The sequence below is a fragment of the Falco punctatus genome, assembly GCF_963210335.1.
Source record: "Falco punctatus genome assembly, chromosome: 18".
Lineage (NCBI taxonomy): Eukaryota > Metazoa > Chordata > Aves > Falconiformes > Falconidae > Falco > Falco punctatus.
This window is the reverse complement of record NC_137598.1, coordinates 1,712,145-1,734,340: the sequence shown is the minus strand read 5'-3', so window position 1 is coordinate 1,734,340 and position 22,196 is coordinate 1,712,145. Positions and strand designations below refer to the sequence as shown.

The window sequence follows — 22,196 nt, the reverse complement described above, 5'->3', positions numbered from 1 at the left end:
ACAGGCAGATGATGCAGCCAGTGATGAGGAGTGTCCCACCTCGCCAGCCCCTTGCCCTGCAGGGCATCACTTTAAAGTGTTTCCGGATGAATGAGGCAGGTCCCCCCAGAGCCCACAGGCTTCAGCCTGGACATCCACATGCAAGGGTCGGCACCATCAGTTGCGCTCTCCCATGCTGTACTCACTCACACCGTGTCACGCATGCTCTTTCTAGGCTGGGCACCTCTGCTCTTGCCTTTCAGACTCTCTTTCTCTCTGAGATTGGGCTTTGATCTCGGCAGAGCTTTGCCTGCCTCTTTTGCCATCTTCCATCCCCACATGCCTTAGGCAGCAGACAGCCCGTGGCTCAGAATGAAGGCTCTTCCCCTCCCAGCGCTCTTTGCTGGACACCTCTGGCTAAGTGTGATGCACGCCTGTGACCAAGGCACGTGTTGACCAATCCATACATGTCCTTCCTCCAGCCCGTGCCTTGCCCACAACTTTGCTTTGGCCATCAAGGCTGCTGGCACAGCACGCACAACCAGATTTGCGGCAGGATTTCCACAGGACACCCAACAGGCTCAGGGGCAAGCAGGGTCCATGACCCTCTGCAGGGACTCCTGGAGAAGCACAGCTCAAGAGGTGCCTCCTGGAGGATCTACCTGAAGCAGGACCAGAGCAGCAGGACCAATGTATTGGCATTGGAGGACATGGGCATGGGAAGGAGGGACCGAGAAGCCAGCTGGCGGGGTCCCACTCCCTCAGTCTTCCCAGCCTGGGGCCTGATGAGGGGGGTGCAAGGATCACTGCTTGGGACGCCTCCAGGCACAGCCTGCGCAGCAGCAAGCGTGGGCTTTCTGGAGAATTTGCTGTGCGTCTGCTCCAGACTCACGTCCCTTCAGGACACTGTGACATACACTGAAGGACTCTGCAATGCTTAATGATTCTGACCACAAAACTGCTCTGGTGGGGGCAGAGAGGCTTTTCCTGCTCCCTTCCAGCCAACGGCAGAGATTCCAGGACACGTCACCAACACTACCCATCACTTTCAGATGAGGCAGGACGATCCCTTTCATTCCATGCCCCTCACCTGCCCATGTTACACACCCATGCTCAGCCTGTGCCTCTTGTGCCAAAATCTAGCAGAGGGCTCACATCTCCCTTTACACAGCTGCCCTGGCTGCACATGCCCCTTCAACTCCCTGGGGGCTCCCTGCAGTTCCAGCCTTGGGAAGATGTGCTGGCAGGAGAAAAGGGCAAGAGCACATTGCAGGCAGTAACGTGCAGTCAGAGCCTTGGCCCGGTGGGTGTCAGCCTGTGCAGAAATGTCCTCCAGCAGGTCAATGGCTTGCCTCACCATCTGGAAGCCAGTATCCAACCACGCTTGTTGCTCTCATGGCCCTTGGGGAAGCTCCTGGATGCCCTTTGCATAATCACACAATACCACACACATTTCCACCACCTGATGCCTCTTCCAATGACTGTGGTTATTGAGGGTTCTCAACTCCTCCAAGCATGATGCTGGTCCACTAGTGGCCCTTACACACACACCCTTTCCCCTCCAGGGCATCCCATCTCCCCCTGGACAGCATTTCTGGGCATCCCAGGAGGGAAGGAACATGAGGAGACATCAAGTTACAATGCAGCATCAGCTTTAATGAGTCTAAAGAAAGAAACAAAGCAGTGTGTGTTGGAAGGGACACGGTCCAGGCTGCTACAAGGGCAGTGACAGCCAGGCATGCCCTCACAGCAATGGGACGCATGTCATGAATACACATGGGGAGAGGGGGATGAGCAGGACCCCTCTCAGCTTGCTTCAGGATGAACCCATGGCACAGGACAGCACGAGGCATCAGGGCATCATGAAATGGAGAAGAAAGCGGGAGGAGAAGGAGATGACAACACCAGCCGGCCGTGTTTCCAGACAGCCCAGGATGGCACCTGGCTTCCTTCCCTCCTTTGCAGGAGGGCACGCGGGTGCTCAGCCCATCTGGAAACTCTGGCCAGCAGCTCCGTCCTCAGTCCGGCACCTGGCTTTGGGCTTCCCGGTCAATGCACTCGCTGGACGTCCGGCCCGGCTTTAGCAGGGCAGGCATCTTCTGCTCGTGTAGCGGCCACCGAGGCCAGAGAGGCTAAAGCCCCCGGAGTTGATGGGCACTCCCTCCTCACTCAGGATGCTGCCCACAGCAGCGGAGGTGCTGGATCCCACGGCGGTGTTCTGGGGGAAGGAGCTGAGGATGGGTCCGGGCAGGGTCACCACCACGGGAGAGGGCTGGATCACCACGCGGGAGTCCTGGCACTGCCTGACGCAGGGCTCGTTGCAGCTGTTGGCAAGCGGGGTTGGGCCACAGGGGCGGCACAGATCGTAGCAGGACATGGCTGAGGGACGGAGGTGCACCTGGGAGGGAGGGCACGGAAAGCACACGCAGCATGAGAGGGGCAGCCTGACAGCCTGCTCGGCAAGAGCAACGCCACAGGCTGGGGAGCAGGGACAGCCTGCGTTCGGGAGAAGAGAGATTCAAGAGCCCAGAGCCCACAGGGAGCCTGGAAAACAAAGCCCAGGATCTTCTCCTGCAGCAGACAGTGAGGTGGACAGAGACACCGGGAGCACGATGAAGGAGCAAGGCTCTCAACAAAAGCTACACCGAGACAAAGGGACAAAGAGGAGAAGAAGAGAAAGAGGAGAGTGAGGCAAAGGTGTTTGCAGCTCACCTTGTTCACCAAGGAGGAGAAGGCAGGAGAAGTGGATGAGGATACCTGCAGCTGGACTGGCTTTTATACAGCTCCAGACCGCCCCAGGCCCAGAGGCACCCTTTGTGCATGTAATGTGTTTACCAACAAGCCCATCTTGCATGCAAAACTTCTCAATTAAAGAAATGAGAACACTGCTTATGTTCCCTGCAACGCTGCCTTTTCATTTCCCTGTTCATGACACGGCCGTTCAGCCACACAGGCTCCTTTCAAGTGACGGTATTAGAGGCCAAAAATTTCCATGGAAAATTAGAAATCAGCACAGGCAGATGATGCAACCAATGATGAGGAGTGTCCCACCTCACCAGGTGATGCCAGACCCTTGCCCTCCAGGGCCTCACTTGAAGGATTCTCATAATATATGAGGCATGTTTTCTGGCCTTCCTAAAATTTAAGGCCAGATTTCAATATTTGCTGTGACAGTAGTCGCCATATCCATCACAGTACGCAATATTTTACTCTATCAATGTTAGGTTTAAGTTACTCAGTCAGCATGTAAGTTGACTAAAACACTTTTAGGTTCTATTTTCAAAACATTTTAATCAAGATAAATCCGTACGCTCTTTGTTATTCCTTAACTTACTTGGACAACCTCCAGCAGCCTCCAGTGAACAGAAGAAGAATGTTTGAGAGGTGGATAGACTGGTCTCCAACACACATGAAGTGTACTCCCCACCCAAACTCCAAAAGTCAGTGTTGGGGCTTCCCAATTGTTCATTTTTCATCTGCAAAGGTACCAAACACCTCGTCTTTGACCTGACACATTATCTCCATAACAGGCACTGCAAAAACCCTGGATAGCTTTCCATGAGACAATAAACTCATCACAAGTACTCATGGTGGGGGAACATCAGCAAGGGCATGCTGGAGTCCAGCAGACATAAGGATCTCCATTTCCTCTGCCCAAACGTCTCAGCATACGCACACATCCAGTTTCCCAGTGGCCTGTGCAACACCCACAGTCAGAACCTACTGGGCTCCAGTGACGGCCCAGAGCATGTTCTCTCTGGTCACGTCCTGCAGATGCTGCCTTCCCTCCCTGGTACCATCTTCTCACCCCACCTTGCTCCTGCTGGCAGCTCAGCCTGGCTCGGGAGCGTTGCTGGAGAGGGCACTTCCTGAGGGCCTTCGTGCGGAGCAGGGCACAGGGGCCTTGCAGTGGCAGCTGTCCTGCAGGGAAGACCGGCCTTGAGCCATGGCAAAAGGCACTGCAGGGGTTCACGCAGCCTATGGGACAGAACAGGAGGTGCCCCTCACTCCACCTGAAACAGGACTGGGGCACGGGATAAAAACACCGGCTGTGGAGGACTAGAGCACGTTGGAGCAAGGCAGAGGCAGTTGTCCTCTCCCACATCTCCTGTGGCAGGAGCAACCACCACATCCCGGTGGAGTAGGCCCCACCAACTACACGCCGCCTCCATGCACCAGCAAAGTCACTTTCCTCCCTGACATCTGAGGTCTTGCAATCCAGGGCAGAAAGAGACAATGGCTGCATCGTGGAGGGTGCCTTCTTTCCTTCCCCTGCTGTGCAAGGGAACGAGAGGGACTTGCAAAATGCCCACACTTCACTGTCATGGCCCACAGGCCACGTGGCCTCCCAAGCAGGGACTGTGGCGCTGTGCCAGTGTTGCTGAGTACTTGAGAAAAACGGCCTGGTGGGCACAAAGAGGTGGCCTGTGGGCAGAAGTGAAGGTTCACAATTCCATTGGCATCTGGCACACATCAAGCACCTCTTGGAGCTATTGAAACACGGCAAGGGATATGCCATTAGCCACAAAGGTATGGTGTTCAGGACCAAGTGATGTGGCTGGCCTCAGGAAGGACATACCACATATAAAGCGAGTCCCATACAATTGTGGGAGAGGGGGTCAAATGGAGAAGGAGCAGTGTGGTCTGACCTCTGGAGGAAGGAGATACAGCACAGACAGTAGAATCTAACCAACAGGAAAGCCTTGTGGCAGCCTAATAGTTTGTTTGTGCTGCAACAAGGCTTTACCATTGGTTAGATCAAGGGTCCTCAAACTAAGGTCCATGGGCCAGATATAGCCCCCCAGGGTCCTCAAGCCAGCCCCCGGTATTTACAGAACCCCACCACCAGGAGTTGGGGGGAAACCAAGCAGCCGCAGATGACTTCCTGCTACTTAACCCACATGCCAGGCCCTGTTTAAAATGTTTGAGGACCCCTGGGTCAGACTCTACTACCTGTTCAGCAGCACCTTCCTCCAGAGGTCAAACAACACTGAAACACCTACATCTGACCGCACACTCCTCAGGGCTATTTAACCACTTAGCAGGAACAAGCTACAGCTGCACATCATCCAGGTCAAGCAACCCACTGCCTCTGAGGCAAGGCCACAGCTGCATGTTATCAATGTCAATCAACCCAATGCCTTCATTCCCCTACACCATACAAGTGACCATTTCAGTTAAACACCCACCCCCAACCCCCCAGGAATAATAGAAAAGCACAACATCCCTTCAGCCACACATTTCCCTGTGTAGCATCCCATCTCCCTCTGAACAGTTTGGCTGGGCATCCCAGGAGGGAAGGAACATGAGGAGACATCAAGTTACAATGCAGCATCAGCTTTAATGAGTCTAAAGAAAGAAACAAAGCAGTGTGTGTTGGAAGGGACACGGTCCAGGCTGCTACAAGGGCAGTGACAGCCAGGCATGCCCTCACAGCAATGGGACGCATGTCATGAATACACATGGGGAGAGGGGGATGAGCAGGACCCCTCTCAGCTTGCTTCAGGATGAACCCATGGCACAGGACAGCACGAGGCATCAGGGCATCATGAAATGGAGAAGAAAGCGGGAGGAGAAGGAGATGACAACACCAGCCGGCCGTGTTTCCAGACAGCCCAGGATGGCACCTGGCTTCCTTCCCTCCTTTGCAGGAGGGCACGCGGGTGCTCAGCCCATCTGGAAACTCTGGCCAGCAGCTCCGTCCTCAGTCCGGCACCTGGCTTTGGGCTTCCCGGTCAATGCACTCGCTGGACGTCCGGCCCGGCTTTAGCAGGGCAGGCATCTTCTGCTCGTGTAGCGGCCACCGAGGCCAGAGAGGCTAAAGCCCCCGGAGTTGATGGGCACTCCCTCCTCACTCAGGATGCTGCCCACAGCAGCGGAGGTGCTGGATCCCACGGCGGTGTTCTGGGGGAAGGAGCTGAGGATGGGTCCGGGCAGGGTCACCACCACGGGAGAGGGCTGGATCACCACGCGGGAGTCCTGGCACTGCCTGACGCAGGGCTCGTTGCAGCTGTTGGCAAGCGGGGTTGGGCCACAGGGGCGGCACAGATCGTAGCAGGACATGGCTGAGGGACGGAGGTGCACCTGGGAGGGAGGGCACGGAAAGCACACGCAGCATGAGAGGGGCAGCCTGACAGCCTGCTCGGCAAGAGCAACGCCACAGGCTGGGGAGCAGGGACAGCCTGCGTTCGGGAGAAGAGAGATTCAAGAGCCCAGAGCCCACAGGGAGCCTGGAAAACAAAGCCCAGGATCTTCTCCTGCAGCAGACAGTGAGGTGGACAGAGACACCGGGAGCACGATGAAGGAGCAAGGCTCTCAACAAAAGCTACACCGAGACAAAGGGACAAAGAGGAGAAGAAGAGAAAGAGGAGAGTGAGGCAAAGGTGTTTGCAGCTCACCTTGTTCACCAAGGAGGAGAAGGCAGGAGAAGTGGATGAGGATACCTGCAGCTGGACTGGCTTTTATACAGCTCCAGACCGCCCCAGGCCCAGAGGCACCCTTTGTGCATGTAATGTGTTTACCAACAAGCCCATCTTGCATGCAAAACTTCTCAATTAAAGAAATGAGAACACTGCTTATGTTCCCTGCAACGCTGCCTTTTCATTTCCCTGTTTATGACACGGCCGTTCAGCCACACAGGCTCCTTTCAAGTGACGGTATGAGAAGCCAAAACTTTTCCAGAGGAAATGACACGTCAGCACAGGCAGATGATGCAGCCAGTGATGAGGAGTGTCCCACCTCGCCAGCCCCTTGCCCTGCAGGGCATCACTTTAAAGTGTTTCCGGATGAATGAGGCAGGTCCCCCCAGAGCCCACAGGCTTCAGCCTGGACATCCACATGCAAGGGTCGGCACCATCAGTTGCGCTCTCCCATGCTGTACTCACTCACACCGTGTCACGCATGCTCTTTCTAGGCTGGGCACCTCTGCTCTTGCCTTTCAGACTCTCTTTCTCTCTGAGATTGGGCTTTGATCTCGGCAGAGCTTTGCCTGCCTCTTTTGCCATCTTCCATCCCCACATGCCTTAGGCAGCAGACAGCCCGTGGCTCAGAATGAAGGCTCTTCCCCTCCCAGCGCTCTTTGCTGGACACCTCTGGCTAAGTGTGATGCACGCCTGTGACCAAGGCACGTGTTGACCAATCCATACATGTCCTTCCTCCAGCCCGTGCCTTGCCCACAACTTTGCTTTGGCCATCAAGGCTGCTGGCACAGCACGCACAACCAGATTTGCGGCAGGATTTCCACAGGACACCCAACAGGCTCAGGGGCAAGCAGGGTCCATGACCCTCTGCAGGGACTCCTGGAGAAGCACAGCTCAAGAGGTGCCTCCTGGAGGATCTACCTGAAGCAGGACCAGAGCAGCAGGACCAATGTATTGGCATTGGAGGACATGGGCATGGGAAGGAGGGACCGAGAAGCCAGCTGGCGGGGTCCCACTCCCTCAGTCTTCCCAGCCTGGGGCCTGATGAGGGGGGTGCAAGGATCACTGCTTGGGACGCCTCCAGGCACAGCCTGCGCAGCAGCAAGCGTGGGCTATCTGGAGAATTTGCTGTGCGTCTGCTCCAGACTCACGTCCCTTCAGGACACTGTGACATACACTGAAGGACTCTGCAATGCTTAATGATTCTGACCACAAAACTGCTCTGGTGGGGGCAGAGAGGCTTTTCCTGCTCCCTTCCAGCCAACGGCAGAGATTCCAGGACACGTCACCAACACTACCCATCACTTTCAGATGAGGCAGGACGATCCCTTTCATTCCATGCCCCTCACCTGCCCATGTTACACACCCATGCTCAGCCTGTGCCTCTTGTGCCAAAATCTAGCAGAGGGCTCACATCTCCCTTTACACAGCTGCCCTGGCTGCACATGCCCCTTCAACTCCCTGGGGGCTCCCTGCAGTTCCAGCCTTGGGAAGATGTGCTGGCAGGAGAAAAGGGCAAGAGCACATTGCAGGCAGTAACGTGCAGTCAGAGCCTTGGCCCGGTGGGTGTCAGCCTGTGCAGAAATGTCCTCCAGCAGGTCAATGGCTTGCCTCACCATCTGGAAGCCAGTATCCAACCACGCTTGTTGCTCTCATGGCCCTTGGGGAAGCTCCTGGATGCCCTTTGCATAATCACACAATACCACACACATTTCCACCACCTGATGTCTCTTCCAATGACTGTGGTTATTGAGGGTTCTCAACTCCTCCAAGCATGATGCTGGTCCACTAGTGGCCCTTACACACACACCCTTTCCCCTCCAGGGCATCCCATCTCCCCCTGGACAGCATTTCTGGGCATCCCAGGAGGGACGGAACATGAGGAGACATCAAGTTACAATGCAGCATCAGCTTTAATGAGTCTAAAGAAAGAAACAAAGCAGTGTGTGTTGGAAGGGACACGGTCCAGGCTGCTACAAGGGCAGTGACAGCCAGGCATGCCCTCACAGCAATGGGACGCATGTCATGAATACACATGGGGAGAGGGGGATGAGCAGGACCCCTCTCAGCTTGCTTCAGGATGAACCCATGGCACAGGACAGCACGAGGCATCAGGGCATCATGAAATGGAGAAGAAAGCGGGAGGAGAAGGAGATGACAACACCAGCCGGCCGTGTTTCCAGACAGCCCAGGATGGCACCTGGCTTCCTTCCCTCCTTTGCAGGAGGGCACGCGGGTGCTCAGCCCATCTGGAAACTCTGGCCAGCAGCTCCGTCCTCAGTCCGGCACCTGGCTTTGGGCTTCCCGGTCAATGCACTCGCTGGACGTCCGGCCCGGCTTTAGCAGGGCAGGCATCTTCTGCTCGTGTAGCGGCCACCGAGGCCAGAGAGGCTAAAGCCCCCGGAGTTGATGGGCACTCCCTCCTCACTCAGGATGCTGCCCACAGCAGCGGAGGTGCTGGATCCCACGGCGGTGTTCTGGGGGAAGGAGCTGAGGATGGGTCCGGGCAGGGTCACCACCACGGGAGAGGGCTGGATCACCACGCGGGAGTCCTGGCACTGCCTGACGCAGGGCTCGTTGCAGCTGTTGGCAAGCGGGGTTGGGCCACAGGGGCGGCACAGATCGTAGCAGGACATGGCTGAGGGACGGAGGTGCACCTGGGAGGGAGGGCACGGAAAGCACACGCAGCATGAGAGGGGCAGCCTGACAGCCTGCTCGGCAAGAGCAACGCCACAGGCTGGGGAGCAGGGACAGCCTGCGTTCGGGAGAAGAGAGATTCAAGAGCCCAGAGCCCACAGGGAGCCTGGAAAACAAAGCCCAGGATCTTCTCCTGCAGCAGACAGTGAGGTGGACAGAGACACCGGGAGCACGATGAAGGAGCAAGGCTCTCAACAAAAGCTACACCGAGACAAAGGGACAAAGAGGAGAAGAAGAGAAAGAGGAGAGTGAGGCAAAGGTGTTTGCAGCTCACCTTGTTCACCAAGGAGGAGAAGGCAGGAGAAGTGGATGAGGATACCTGCAGCTGGACTGGCTTTTATACAGCTCCAGACCGCCCCAGGCCCAGAGGCACCCTTTGTGCATGTAATGTGTTTACCAACAAGCCCATCTTGCATGCAAAACTTCTCAATTAAAGAAATGAGAACACTGCTTATGTTCCCTGCAACGCTGCCTTTTCATTTCCCTGTTCATGACACGGCCGTTCAGCCACACAGGCTCCTTTCTGTTGCCTTTTTACAGGCGCGCGGTGACCTGGTTCAGGAACGGCACGGCGGCCAACCCCAGGCCGCTCGGTCCATCAGCTCACAGACACCAATGTGGTGGATGGCAAATGGCGTTTATTGCTGAACGACGTGACACTATATAGCCTAGGTTTACAATGTCACTTCCGTCTGCTTACATCATAAATCAAAAGCTGTTGGCTATCTAGAGGGGGGCCCTGTGTTTCCGTACAGCGCGAGATCTTCCGGCCGCCAGGCCCTACCTAGCAACATTTCCCCCCCCTCTATGCTTAACTAAACAGGCTAAAATAGTAAAAATATTTCTAAAAAAGAGTATAAAGATAAGGCACACTAAGCAATTGGCACTTAGGAAGCGACTGGGGGTAATGGAGTGTAGCTTGGGATACTTGGGAGAGCCAGGGAAAATTGGGGAAAATACTGATCAAGTACATTTTTAAAGCAGTTGTTGGTGTTCTACAAACATGATGTTGACCCTTTCTAGCCGGCTCTGGATCCCCCCTGTGGGGGCTGTATCGCCGTTGTCTGGACTCCGCTGGTGCAGAGCTCTCAGATGCGGACAGGCCGCTTGTCGACTCGTTGTCTTCTCTTGACACCAGGGTATACTGGTTACGGGGGTGTCCGATGATCCGGTCCTGCAGATAAAAACTCACAATTTTCATTAGTTTTATTGTGGACCATGGCGATGGCTTGGCAATAACTCTAGAAGTTACGCGAATAGCCTTTCTAGCTGCACGGGTGGTTGCCATAACTTCATGGGCCCGCAGGCCCTGGGCTTATGCTTGGGGGGTAATCATTGTTGGGTCTGTACCCATCAACCGCTGTAGACTGGAGCCGTGTAGCGGATGATCCGCTCCGGTTACTCGGGCTAACTGCCTCGCACAGTTCTCTTCCCATTCTTGTTTAAACACAATCATCCCTGCCCCGTCAAAAATCAACCTACAGGTCTGTTTTATATCGAACGGGAGCAAATCATCTCCCCCAAAAACTCCATCTATGAGGGTGGAGACCATGGCCGAATTGAGTCCTTTGTCTGCTATTGCTTTAACAATCGCTTGTATATCCTTAGGGTTTAAGGGCGAATGAACCCTCTGTCCCCCGTCCGTCACTCGGACCGGGAATGCTAGTGTGTCTGTTGGGGCCCAATCGGCACATGCAATTTGTATTTTTTTCCAATCAGTGAGAGTAATTTCTGTCCCCTTATGTTTTTCTTTTTCCGTGAGTGGTGATATTTTGGTCTTTGTATTTGCAAGCCAAGTCTCCCATGCAGAGTCTGAGTCGGAGTCAGAGTCCGACTGACTGCTCTCTTCCGGGTGTTGGTGGTATGTGGTCGGGCTTCGGCCCCTCCCCTTTCTTGTGTAATTGGGCGGTTCTTTCCCTTTTTGCCCGCCCTGCCTTCCGCTTGGGGAGGCGCCTGCCTTATAAGGACGGTTTTGGGGAGGGTCATTCTGATTAGCTTTCCGCCCCTCGCTCGTGATCTTTTCCCTTTTTTGGTCATGCCAATCACTCTTTTCCTTCCCATTCTCCTCCCCCTCCCCTTTGTGTGCGCTTGTTAACTCTAGCGCTCCCCCCCTGCTCCCGCCGGGGGTGGTCTCGCCCCGCCCTTCTTCTTGCTGCTCGGCGCCATCTTGGGGCACATATGGTGGTGGTTCAATCCGTGTATTTTCAGCCTCGGCTTTCGCCTCAGCATCCCTGGCCTCTGCAGCCAGTTTGCCCCAAAAGGAGTTCGCTGAGGAGTCTGTGGGCGAGCTGAAGATGTTAGAGTCTTTCGGACGCTGAGTGGGCGCGTCACTTTTCTGTTGGCTTTGAGGGTCGACGGAACCCTCCTCAGCCGGGGGGCGTGAGGTTTGCGTAGCCGCCCCAATTCCCACCCGCGGGGTGGTTAACAGACAATCCCTGGCAGCTTTCCAGGTCTCCTGCTCGTGTCTAGCTTTTTGGAGAGCCTGGACGACTTTCCCCCACGCTTTCAGATTTTTCCCACTACCGGTAGACATCGTTTCATCGCATAAAGCGCGGGAACACTTGTCCCACACATCTGGGTGGAGTATATCCACCGGCTGGTCAATGACCCCCAGCTCCAAAAGTCTCGCAACTGCGAGAGTAAAATCTTTGGGCTTACAGTCAATACCCCACTGCTTATGCAGTTGTAATACGACCTTCGCAAGAGCTTCCATCCTCTTGACTGGTCCGGGAGCGTCCTCCCCGCCGGGCTGGTCCTGCCGCTCCGGCCGCCGTTCACCCGACTCCAGGTGATTTTCCCGGGTTTCGGCACCACTTGTTGCCTTTTTTACAGGCGCGCGGTGACCTGGTTCAGGAACGGCACGGCGGCCAACCCCAGGCCGCTCGGTCCATCAGCTCACAGACACCAATGTGGTGGATGGCAAATGGCGTTTATTGCTGAACGACGTGACACTATATAGCCTAGGTTTACAATGTCACTTCCGTCTGCTTACATCATAAATCAAAAGCTGTTGGCTATCTAGAGGGGGGCCCTGTGTTTCCGTACAGCGCGAGATCTTCCGGCCGCCAGGCCCTACCTAGCAACACCTTTCAAGTGACGGTATGAGAAGCCAAAACTTTTCCAGAGGAAATGACACGTCAGCACAGGCAGATGATGCAGCCAGTGATGAGGAGTGTCCCACCTCGCCAGCCCCTTGCCCTGCAGGGCATCACTTTAAAGTGTTTCCGGATGAATGAGGCAGGTCCCCCCAGAGCCCACAGGCTTCAGCCTGGACATCCACATGCAAGGGTCGGCACCATCAGTTGCGCTCTCCCATGCTGTACTCACTCACACCGTGTCACGCATGCTCTTTCTAGGCTGGGCACCTCTGCTCTTGCCTTTCAGACTCTCTTTCTCTCTGAGATTGGGCTTTGATCTCGGCAGAGCTTTGCCTGCCTCTTTTGCCATCTTCCATCCCCACATGCCTTAGGCAGCAGACAGCCCGTGGCTCAGAATGAAGGCTCTTCCCCTCCCAGCACTCTTTGCTGGACACCTCTGGCTAAGTGTGATGCACGCCTGTGACCAAGGCACGTGTTGACCAATCCATACATGTCCTTCCTCCAGCCCGTGCCTTGCCCACAACTTTGCTTTGGCCATCAAGGCTGCTGGCACAGCACGCACAACCAGATTTGCGGCAGGATTTCCACAGGACACCCAACAGGCTCAGGGGCAAGCAGGGTCCATGACCCTCTGCAGGGACTCCTGGAGAAGCACAGCTCAAGAGGTGCCTCCTGGAGGATCTACCTGAAGCAGGACCAGAGCAGCAGGACCAATGTATTGGCATTGGAGGACATGGGCATGGGAAGGAGGGACCGAGAAGCCAGCTGGCGGGGTCCCACTCCCTCAGTCTTCCCAGCCTGGGGCCTGATGAGGGGGGTGCAAGGATCACTGCTTGGGACGCCTCCAGGCACAGCCTGCGCAGCAGCAAGCGTGGGCTATCTGGAGAATTTGCTGTGCGTCTGCTCCAGACTCACGTCCCTTCAGGACACTGTGACATACACTGAAGGACTCTGCAATGCTTAATGATTCTGACCACAAAACTGCTCTGGTGGGGGCAGAGAGGCTTTTCCTGCTCCCTTCCAGCCAACGGCAGAGATTCCAGGACACGTCACCAACACTACCCATCACTTTCAGATGAGGCAGGACGATCCCTTTCATTCCATGCCCCTCACCTGCCCATGTTACACACCCATGCTCAGCCTGTGCCTCTTGTGCCAAAATCTAGCAGAGGGCTCACATCTCCCTTTACACAGCTGCCCTGGCTGCACATGCCCCTTCAACTCCCTGGGGGCTCCCTGCAGTTCCAGCCTTGGGAAGATGTGCTGGCAGGAGAAAAGGGCAAGAGCACATTGCAGGCAGTAACGTGCAGTCAGAGCCTTGGCCCGGTGGGTGTCAGCCTGTGCAGAAATGTCCTCCAGCAGGTCAATGGCTTGCCTCACCATCTGGAAGCCAGTATCCAACCACGCTTGTTGCTCTCATGGCCCTTGGGGAAGCTCCTGGATGCCCTTTGCATAATCACACAATACCACACACATTTCCACCACCTGATGTCTCTTCCAATGACTGTGGTTATTGAGGGTTCTCAACTCCTCCAAGCATGATGCTGGTCCACTAGTGGCCCTTACACACACACCCTTTCCCCTCCAGGGCATCCCATCTCCCCCTGGACAGCATTTCTGGGCATCCCAGGAGGGAAGGAACATGAGGAGACATCAAGTTACAATGCAGCATCAGCTTTAATGAGTCTAAAGAAAGAAACAAAGCAGTGTGTGTTGGAAGGGACACGGTCCAGGCTGCTACAAGGGCAGTGACAGCCAGGCATGCCCTCACAGCAATGGGACGCATGTCATGAATACACATGGGGAGAGGGGGATGAGCAGGACCCCTCTCAGCTTGCTTCAGGATGAACCCATGGCACAGGACAGCACGAGGCATCAGGGCATCATGAAATGGAGAAGAAAGCGGGAGGAGAAGGAGATGACAACACCAGCCGGCCGTGTTTCCAGACAGCCCAGGATGGCACCTGGCTTCCTTCCCTCCTTTGCAGGAGGGCACGCGGGTGCTCAGCCCATCTGGAAACTCTGGCCAGCAGCTCCGTCCTCAGTCCGGCACCTGGCTTTGGGCTTCCCGGTCAATGCACTCGCTGGACGTCCGGCCCGGCTTTAGCAGGGCAGGCATCTTCTGCTCGTGTAGCGGCCACCGAGGCCAGAGAGGCTAAAGCCCCCGGAGTTGATGGGCACTCCCTCCTCACTCAGGATGCTGCCCACAGCAGCGGAGGTGCTGGATCCCACGGCGGTGTTCTGGGGGAAGGAGCTGAGGATGGGTCCGGGCAGGGTCACCACCACGGGAGAGGGCTGGATCACCACGCGGGAGTCCTGGCACTGCCTGACGCAGGGCTCGTTGCAGCTGTTGGCAAGCGGGGTTGGGCCACAGGGGCGGCACAGATCGTAGCAGGACATGGCTGAGGGACGGAGGTGCACCTGGGAGGGAGGGCACGGAAAGCACACGCAGCATGAGAGGGGCAGCCTGACAGCCTGCTCGGCAAGAGCAACGCCACAGGCTGGGGAGCAGGGACAGCCTGCGTTCGGGAGAAGAGAGATTCAAGAGCCCAGAGCCCACAGGGAGCCTGGAAAACAAAGCCCAGGATCTTCTCCTGCAGCAGACAGTGAGGTGGACAGAGACACCGGGAGCACGATGAAGGAGCAAGGCTCTCAACAAAAGCTACACCGAGACAAAGGGACAAAGAGGAGAAGAAGAGAAAGAGGAGAGTGAGGCAAAGGTGTTTGCAGCTCACCTTGTTCACCAAGGAGGAGAAGGCAGGAGAAGTGGATGAGGATACCTGCAGCTGGACTGGCTTTTATACAGCTCCAGACCGCCCCAGGCCCAGAGGCACCCTTTGTGCATGTAATGTGTTTACCAACAAGCCCATCTTGCATGCAAAACTTCTCAATTAAAGAAATGAGAACACTGCTTATGTTCCCTGCAACGCTGCCTTTTCATTTCCCTGTTCATGACACGGCCGTTCAGCCACACAGGCTCCTTTCAAGTGACGGTATTAGAGGCCAAAAATTTCCATGGAAAATTAGAAATCAGCACAGGCAGATGATGCAACCAATGATGAGGAGTGTCCCACCTCACCAGGTGATGCCAGACCCTTGCCCTCCAGGGCCTCACTTGAAGGATTCTCATAATATATGAGGCATGTTTTCTGGCCTTCCTAAAATTTAAGGCCAGATTTCAATATTTGCTGTGACAGTAGTCGCCATATCCATCACAGTACGCAATATTTTACTCTATCAATGTTAGGTTTAAGTTACTCAGTCAGCATGTACGTTGACTAAAACACTTTTAGGTTCTATTTTCAAAACATTTTAATCAAGATAAATCCGTACGCTCTTTGTTATTCCTTAACTTACTTGGACAACCTCCAGCAGCCTCCAGTGAACAGAAGAAGAATGTTTGAGAGGTGGATAGACTGGTCTCCAACACACATGAAGTGTACTCCCCACCCAAACTCCAAAAGTCAGTGTTGGGGCTTCCCAATTGTTCATTTTTCATCTGCAAAGGTACCAAACACCTCGTCTTTGACCTGACACATTATCTCCATAACAGGCACTGCAAAAACCCTGGATAGCTTTCCATGAGACAATAAACTCATCACAAGTACTCATGGTGGGGGAACATCAGCAAGGGCATGCTGGAGTCCAGCAGACATAAGGATCTCCATTTCCTCTGCCCAAACGTCTCAGCATACGCACACATCCAGTTTCCCAGTGGCCTGTGCAACACCCACAGTCAGAACCTACTGGGCTCCAGTGACGGCCCAGAGCATGTTCTCTCTGGTCACGTCCTGCAGATGCTGCCTTCCCTCCCTGGTACCATCTTCTCACCCCACCTTGCTCCTGCTGGCAGCTCAGCCTGGCTCGGGAGCGTTGCTGGAGAGGGCACTTCCTGAGGGCCTTCGTGCGGAGCAGGGCACAGGGGCCTTGCAGTGGCAGCTGTCCTGCAGGGAAGACCGGCCTTGAGCCATGGCAAAAGGCACTGCAGGGGTTCACGCAGCCTATGGGACAGAACAGGAGGTGCCCCTCACTCCACCTGAAACAGGACTGGGGCACGGGATAAAAACACCGGCTGTGGAGGACTAGAGCACGTTGGAGCAAGGCAGAGGCAGTTGTCCTCTCCCACATCTCCTGTGGCAGGAGCAACCACCACATCCCGGTGGAGTAGGCCCCACCAACTACACGCCGCCTCCATGCACCAGCAAAGTCACTTTCCTCCCTGACATCTGAGGTCTTGCAATCCAGGGCAGAAAGAGACAATGGCTGCATCGTGGAGGGTGCCTTCTTTCCTTCCCCTGCTGTGCAAGGGAACGAGAGGGACTTGCAAAATGCCCACACTTCACTGTCATGGCCCACAGGCCACGTGGCCTCCCAAGCAGGGACTGTGGCGCTGTGCCAGTGTTGCTGAGTACTTGAGAAAAACGGCCTGGTGGGCACAAAGAGGTGGCCTGTGGGCAGAAGTGAAGGTTCACAATTCCATTGGCATCTGGCACACATCAAGCACCTCTTGGAGCTATTGAAACACGGCAAGGGATATGCCATTAGCCACAAAGGTATGGTGTTCAGGACCAAGTGATGTGGCTGGCCTCAGGAAGGACATACCACATATAAAGCGAGTCCCATACAATTGTGGGAGAGGGGGTCAAATGGAGAAGGAGCAGTGTGGTCTGACCTCTGGAGGAAGGAGATACAGCACAGACAGTAGAATCTAACCAACAGGAAAGCCTTGTGGCAGCCTAATAGTTTGTTTGTGCTGCAACAAGGCTTTACCATTGGTTAGATCAAGGGTCCTCAAACTAAGGTCCATGGGCCAGATATAGCCCCCCAGGGTCCTCAAGCCAGCCCCCGGTATTTACAGAACCCCACCACCAGGAGTTGGGGGGAAACCAAGCAGCCGCAGATGACTTCCTGCTACTTAACCCACATGCCAGGCCCTGTTTAAAATGTTTGAGGACCCCTGGGTCAGACTCTACTACCTGTTCAGCAGCACCTTCCTCCAGAGGTCAAACAACACTGAAACACCTACATCTGACCGCACACTCCTCAGGGCTATTTAACCACTTAGCAGGAACAAGCTACAGCTGCACATCATCCAGGTCAAGCAACCCACTGCCTCTGAGGCAAGGCCACAGCTGCATGTTATCAATGTCAATCAACCCAATGCCTTCATTCCCCTACACCATACAAGTGACCATTTCAGTTAAACACCCACCCCCAACCCCCCAGGAATAATAGAAAAGCACAACATCCCTTCAGCCACACATTTCCCTGTGTAGCATCCCATCTCCCTCTGAACAGTTTGGCTGGGCATCCCAGGAGGGAAGGAACATGAGGAGACATCAAGTTACAATGCAGCATCAGCTTTAATGAGTCTAAAGAAAGAAACAAAGCAGTGTGTGTTGGAAGGGACACGGTCCAGGCTGCTACAAGGGCAGTGACAGCCAGGCATGCCCTCACAGCAATGGGACGCATGTCATGAATACACATGGGGAGAGGGGGATGAGCAGGACCCCTCTCAGCTTGCTTCAGGATGAACCCATGGCACAGGACAGCACGAGGCATCAGGGCATCATGAAATGGAGAAGAAAGCGGGAGGAGAAGGAGATGACAACACCAGCCGGCCGTGTTTCCAGACAGCCCAGGATGGCACCTGGCTTCCTTCCCTCCTTTGCAGGAGGGCACGCGGGTGCTCAGCCCATCTGGAAACTCTGGCCAGCAGCTCCGTCCTCAGTCCGGCACCTGGCTTTGGGCTTCCCGGTCAATGCACTCGCTGGACGTCCGGCCCGGCTTTAGCAGGGCAGGCATCTTCTGCTCGTGTAGCGGCCACCGAGGCCAGAGAGGCTAAAGCCCCCGGAGTTGATGGGCACTCCCTCCTCACTCAGGATGCTGCCCACAGCAGCGGAGGTGCTGGATCCCACGGCGGTGTTCTGGGGGAAGGAGCTGAGGATGGGTCCGGGCAGGGTCACCACCACGGGAGAGGGCTGGATCACCACGCGGGAGTCCTGGCACTGCCTGACGCAGGGCTCGTTGCAGCTGTTGGCAAGCGGGGTTGGGCCACAGGGGCGGCACAGATCGTAGCAGGACATGGCTGAGGGACGGAGGTGCACCTGGGAGGGAGGGCACGGAAAGCACACGCAGCATGAGAGGGGCAGCCTGACAGCCTGCTCGGCAAGAGCAACGCCACAGGCTGGGGAGCAGGGACAGCCTGCGTTCGGGAGAAGAGAGATTCAAGAGCCCAGAGCCCACAGGGAGCCTGGAAAACAAAGCCCAGGATCTTCTCCTGCAGCAGACAGTGAGGTGGACAGAGACACCGGGAGCACGATGAAGGAGCAAGGCTCTCAACAAAAGCTACACCGAGACAAAGGGACAAAGAGGAGAAGAAGAGAAAGAGGAGAGTGAGGCAAAGGTGTTTGCAGCTCACCTTGTTCACCAAGGAGGAGAAGGCAGGAGAAGTGGATGAGGATACCTGCAGCTGGACTGGCTTTTATACAGCTCCAGACCGCCCCAGGCCCAGAGGCACCCTTTGTGCATGTAATGTGTTTACCAACAAGCCCATCTTGCATGCAAAACTTCTCAATTAAAGAAATGAGAACACTGCTTATGTTCCCTGCAACGCTGCCTTTTCATTTCCCTGTTTATGACACGGCCGTTCAGCCACACAGGCTCCTTTCAAGTGACGGTATGAGAAGCCAAAACTTTTCCAGAGGAAATGACACGTCAGCACAGGCAGATGATGCAGCCAGTGATGAGGAGTGTCCCACCTCGCCAGCCCCTTGCCCTGCAGGGCATCACTTTAAAGTGTTTCCGGATGAATGAGGCAGGTCCCCCCAGAGCCCACAGGCTTCAGCCTGGACATCCACATGCAAGGGTCGGCACCATCAGTTGCGCTCTCCCATGCTGTACTCACTCACACCGTGTCACGCATGCTCTTTCTAGGCTGGGCACCTCTGCTCTTGCCTTTCAGACTCTCTTTCTCTCTGAGATTGGGCTTTGATCTCGGCAGAGCTTTGCCTGCCTCTTTTGCCATCTTCCATCCCCACATGCCTTAGGCAGCAGACAGCCCGTGGCTCAGAATGAAGGCTCTTCCCCTCCCAGCGCTCTTTGCTGGACACCTCTGGCTAAGTGTGATGCACGCCTGTGACCAAGGCACGTGTTGACCAATCCATACATGTCCTTCCTCCAGCCCGTGCCTTGCCCACAACTTTGCTTTGGCCATCAAGGCTGCTGGCACAGCACGCACAACCAGATTTGCGGCAGGATTTCCACAGGACACCCAACAGGCTCAGGGGCAAGCAGGGTCCATGACCCTCTGCAGGGACTCCTGGAGAAGCACAGCTCAAGAGGTGCCTCCTGGAGGATCTACCTGAAGCAGGACCAGAGCAGCAGGACCAATGTATTGGCATTGGAGGACATGGGCATGGGAAGGAGGGACCGAGAAGCCAGCTGGCGGGGTCCCACTCCCTCAGTCTTCCCAGCCTGGGGCCTGATGAGGGGGGTGCAAGGATCACTGCTTGGGACGCCTCCAGGCACAGCCTGCGCAGCAGCAAGCGTGGGCTATCTGGAGAATTTGCTGTGCGTCTGCTCCAGACTCACGTCCCTTCAGGACACTGTGACATACACTGAAGGACTCTGCAATGCTTAATGATTCTGACCACAAAACTGCTCTGGTGGGGGCAGAGAGGCTTTTCCTGCTCCCTTCCAGCCAACGGCAGAGATTCCAGGACACGTCACCAACACTACCCATCACTTTCAGATGAGGCAGGACGATCCCTTTCATTCCATGCCCCTCACCTGCCCATGTTACACACCCATGCTCAGCCTGTGCCTCTTGTGCCAAAATCTAGCAGAGGGCTCACATCTCCCTTTACACAGCTGCCCTGGCTGCACATGCCCCTTCAACTCCCTGGGGGCTCCCTGCAGTTCCAGCCTTGGGAAGATGTGCTGGCAGGAGAAAAGGGCAAGAGCACATTGCAGGCAGTAACGTGCAGTCAGAGCCTTGGCCCGGTGGGTGTCAGCCTGTGCAGAAATGTCCTCCAGCAGGTCAATGGCTTGCCTCACCATCTGGAAGCCAGTATCCAACCACGCTTGTTGCTCTCATGGCCCTTGGGGAAGCTCCTGGATGCCCTTTGCATAATCACACAATACCACACACATTTCCACCACCTGATGTCTCTTCCAATGACTGTGGTTATTGAGGGTTCTCAACTCCTCCAAGCATGATGCTGGTCCACTAGTGGCCCTTACACACACACCCTTTCCCCTCCAGGGCATCCCATCTCCCCCTGGACAGCATTTCTGGGCATCCCAGGAGGGAAGGAACATGAGGAGACATCAAGTTACAATGCAGCATCAGCTTTAATGAGTCTAAAGAAAGAAACAAAGCAGTGTGTGTTGGAAGGGACACGGTCCAGGCTGCTACAAGGGCAGTGACAGCCAGGCATGCCCTCACAGCAATGGGACGCATGTCATGAATACACATGGGGAGAGGGGGATGAGCAGGACCCCTCTCAGCTTGCTTCAGGATGAACCCATGGCACAGGACAGCACGAGGCATCAGGGCATCATGAAATGGAGAAGAAAGCGGGAGGAGAAGGAGATGACAACACCAGCCGGCCGTGTTTCCAGACAGCCCAGGATGGCACCTGGCTTCCTTCCCTCCTTTGCAGGAGGGCACGCGGGTGCTCAGCCCATCTGGAAACTCTGGCCAGCAGCTCCGTCCTCAGTCCGGCACCTGGCTTTGGGCTTCCCGGTCAATGCACTCGCTGGACGTCCGGCCCGGCTTTAGCAGGGCAGGCATCTTCTGCTCGTGTAGCGGCCACCGAGGCCAGAGAGGCTAAAGCCCCCGGAGTTGATGGGCACTCCCTCCTCACTCAGGATGCTGCCCACAGCAGCGGAGGTGCTGGATCCCACGGCGGTGTTCTGGGGGAAGGAGCTGAGGATGGGTCCGGGCAGGGTCACCACCACGGGAGAGGGCTGGATCACCACGCGGGAGTCCTGGCACTGCCTGACGCAGGGCTCGTTGCAGCTGTTGGCAAGCGGGGTTGGGCCACAGGGGCGGCACAGATCGTAGCAGGACATGGCTGAGGGACGGAGGTGCACCTGGGAGGGAGGGCACGGAAAGCACACGCAGCATGAGAGGGGCAGCCTGACAGCCTGCTCGGCAAGAGCAACGCCACAGGCTGGGGAGCAGGGACAGCCTGCGTTCGGGAGAAGAGAGATTCAAGAGCCCAGAGCCCACAGGGAGCCTGGAAAACAAAGCCCAGGATCTTCTCCTGCAGCAGACAGTGAGGTGGACAGAGACACCGGGAGCACGATGAAGGAGCAAGGCTCTCAACAAAAGCTACACCGAGACAAAGGGACAAAGAGGAGAAGAAGAGAAAGAGGAGAGTGAGGCAAAGGTGTTTGCAGCTCACCTTGTTCACCAAGGAGGAGAAGGCAGGAGAAGTGGATGAGGATACCTGCAGCTGGACTGGCTTTTATACAGCTCCAGACCGCCCCAGGCCCAGAGGCACCCTTTGTGCATGTAATGTGTTTACCAACAAGCCCATCTTGCATGCAAAACTTCTCAATTAAAGAAATGAGAACACTGCTTATGTTCCCTGCAACGCTGCCTTTTCATTTCCCTGTTCATGACACGGCCGTTCAGCCACACAGGCTCCTTTCAAGTGACGGTATTAGAGGCCAAAAATTTCCATGGAAAATTAGAAATCAGCACAGGCAGATGATGCAACCAATGATGAGGAGTGTCCCACCTCACCAGGTGATGCCAGACCCTTGCCCTCCAGGGCCTCACTTGAAGGATTCTCATAATATATGAGGCATGTTTTCTGGCCTTCCTAAAATTTAAGGCCAGATTTCAATATTTGCTGTGACAGTAGTCGCCATATCCATCACAGTACGCAATATTTTACTCTATCAATGTTAGGTTTAAGTTACTCAGTCAGCATGTAAGTTGACTAAAACACTTTTAGGTTCTATTTTCAAAACATTTTAATCAAGATAA

The 22,196-nt window shown here is 55.4% G+C and overlaps 6 protein-coding genes across 6 annotated transcripts; all 6 read right to left on the bottom strand.

Annotated features, from left to right (window-relative positions):
- Positions 1 to 4: 4 nt before the first annotated feature.
- Positions 5 to 2,439, bottom strand: LOC308055078 (feather beta keratin). Its single transcript, XM_080368659.1, has one exon. It carries the CDS (start codon positions 2,354 to 2,356, stop codon positions 2,060 to 2,062), a length of 297 nt encoding a protein of 98 aa, XP_080224785.1. The 5' UTR covers positions 2,357 to 2,439; the 3' UTR covers positions 5 to 2,059.
- Positions 2,440 to 5,141: 2,702 nt separating this feature from the next.
- Positions 5,142 to 8,260, bottom strand: LOC308055075 (feather beta keratin). The gene has a single exon (XM_080368656.1). It carries the CDS (start codon positions 6,040 to 6,042, stop codon positions 5,746 to 5,748), a length of 297 nt encoding a protein of 98 aa, XP_080224782.1. The 5' UTR covers positions 6,043 to 8,260; the 3' UTR covers positions 5,142 to 5,745.
- Positions 8,261 to 8,270: 10 nt separating this feature from the next.
- LOC308055076 (feather beta keratin) lies at positions 8,271 to 9,117 on the bottom strand. The gene has a single exon (XM_080368657.1). It carries the CDS (start codon positions 9,032 to 9,034, stop codon positions 8,738 to 8,740), a length of 297 nt encoding a protein of 98 aa, XP_080224783.1. The 5' UTR covers positions 9,035 to 9,117; the 3' UTR covers positions 8,271 to 8,737.
- Positions 9,118 to 12,625: 3,508 nt separating this feature from the next.
- On the bottom strand, positions 12,626 to 15,440 carry LOC308055077 (feather beta keratin). The gene has a single exon (XM_080368658.1). The coding sequence runs from the start codon at positions 14,591 to 14,593 to the stop codon at positions 14,297 to 14,299; it is 297 nt and encodes a 98-aa protein (XP_080224784.1). The 5' UTR covers positions 14,594 to 15,440; the 3' UTR covers positions 12,626 to 14,296.
- Positions 15,441 to 17,378: 1,938 nt separating this feature from the next.
- LOC308055080 (feather beta keratin) lies at positions 17,379 to 18,382 on the bottom strand. The gene has a single exon (XM_080368661.1). The coding sequence runs from the start codon at positions 18,277 to 18,279 to the stop codon at positions 17,983 to 17,985; it is 297 nt and encodes a 98-aa protein (XP_080224787.1). The 5' UTR covers positions 18,280 to 18,382; the 3' UTR covers positions 17,379 to 17,982.
- A 201-nt stretch (positions 18,383 to 18,583) lies between these two features.
- LOC308055073 (feather beta keratin) lies at positions 18,584 to 21,477 on the bottom strand. Its single transcript, XM_080368654.1, has one exon. The coding sequence runs from the start codon at positions 21,269 to 21,271 to the stop codon at positions 20,975 to 20,977; it is 297 nt and encodes a 98-aa protein (XP_080224780.1). The 5' UTR covers positions 21,272 to 21,477; the 3' UTR covers positions 18,584 to 20,974.
- Between the last annotated feature and the right edge of the window lie 719 nt (positions 21,478 to 22,196).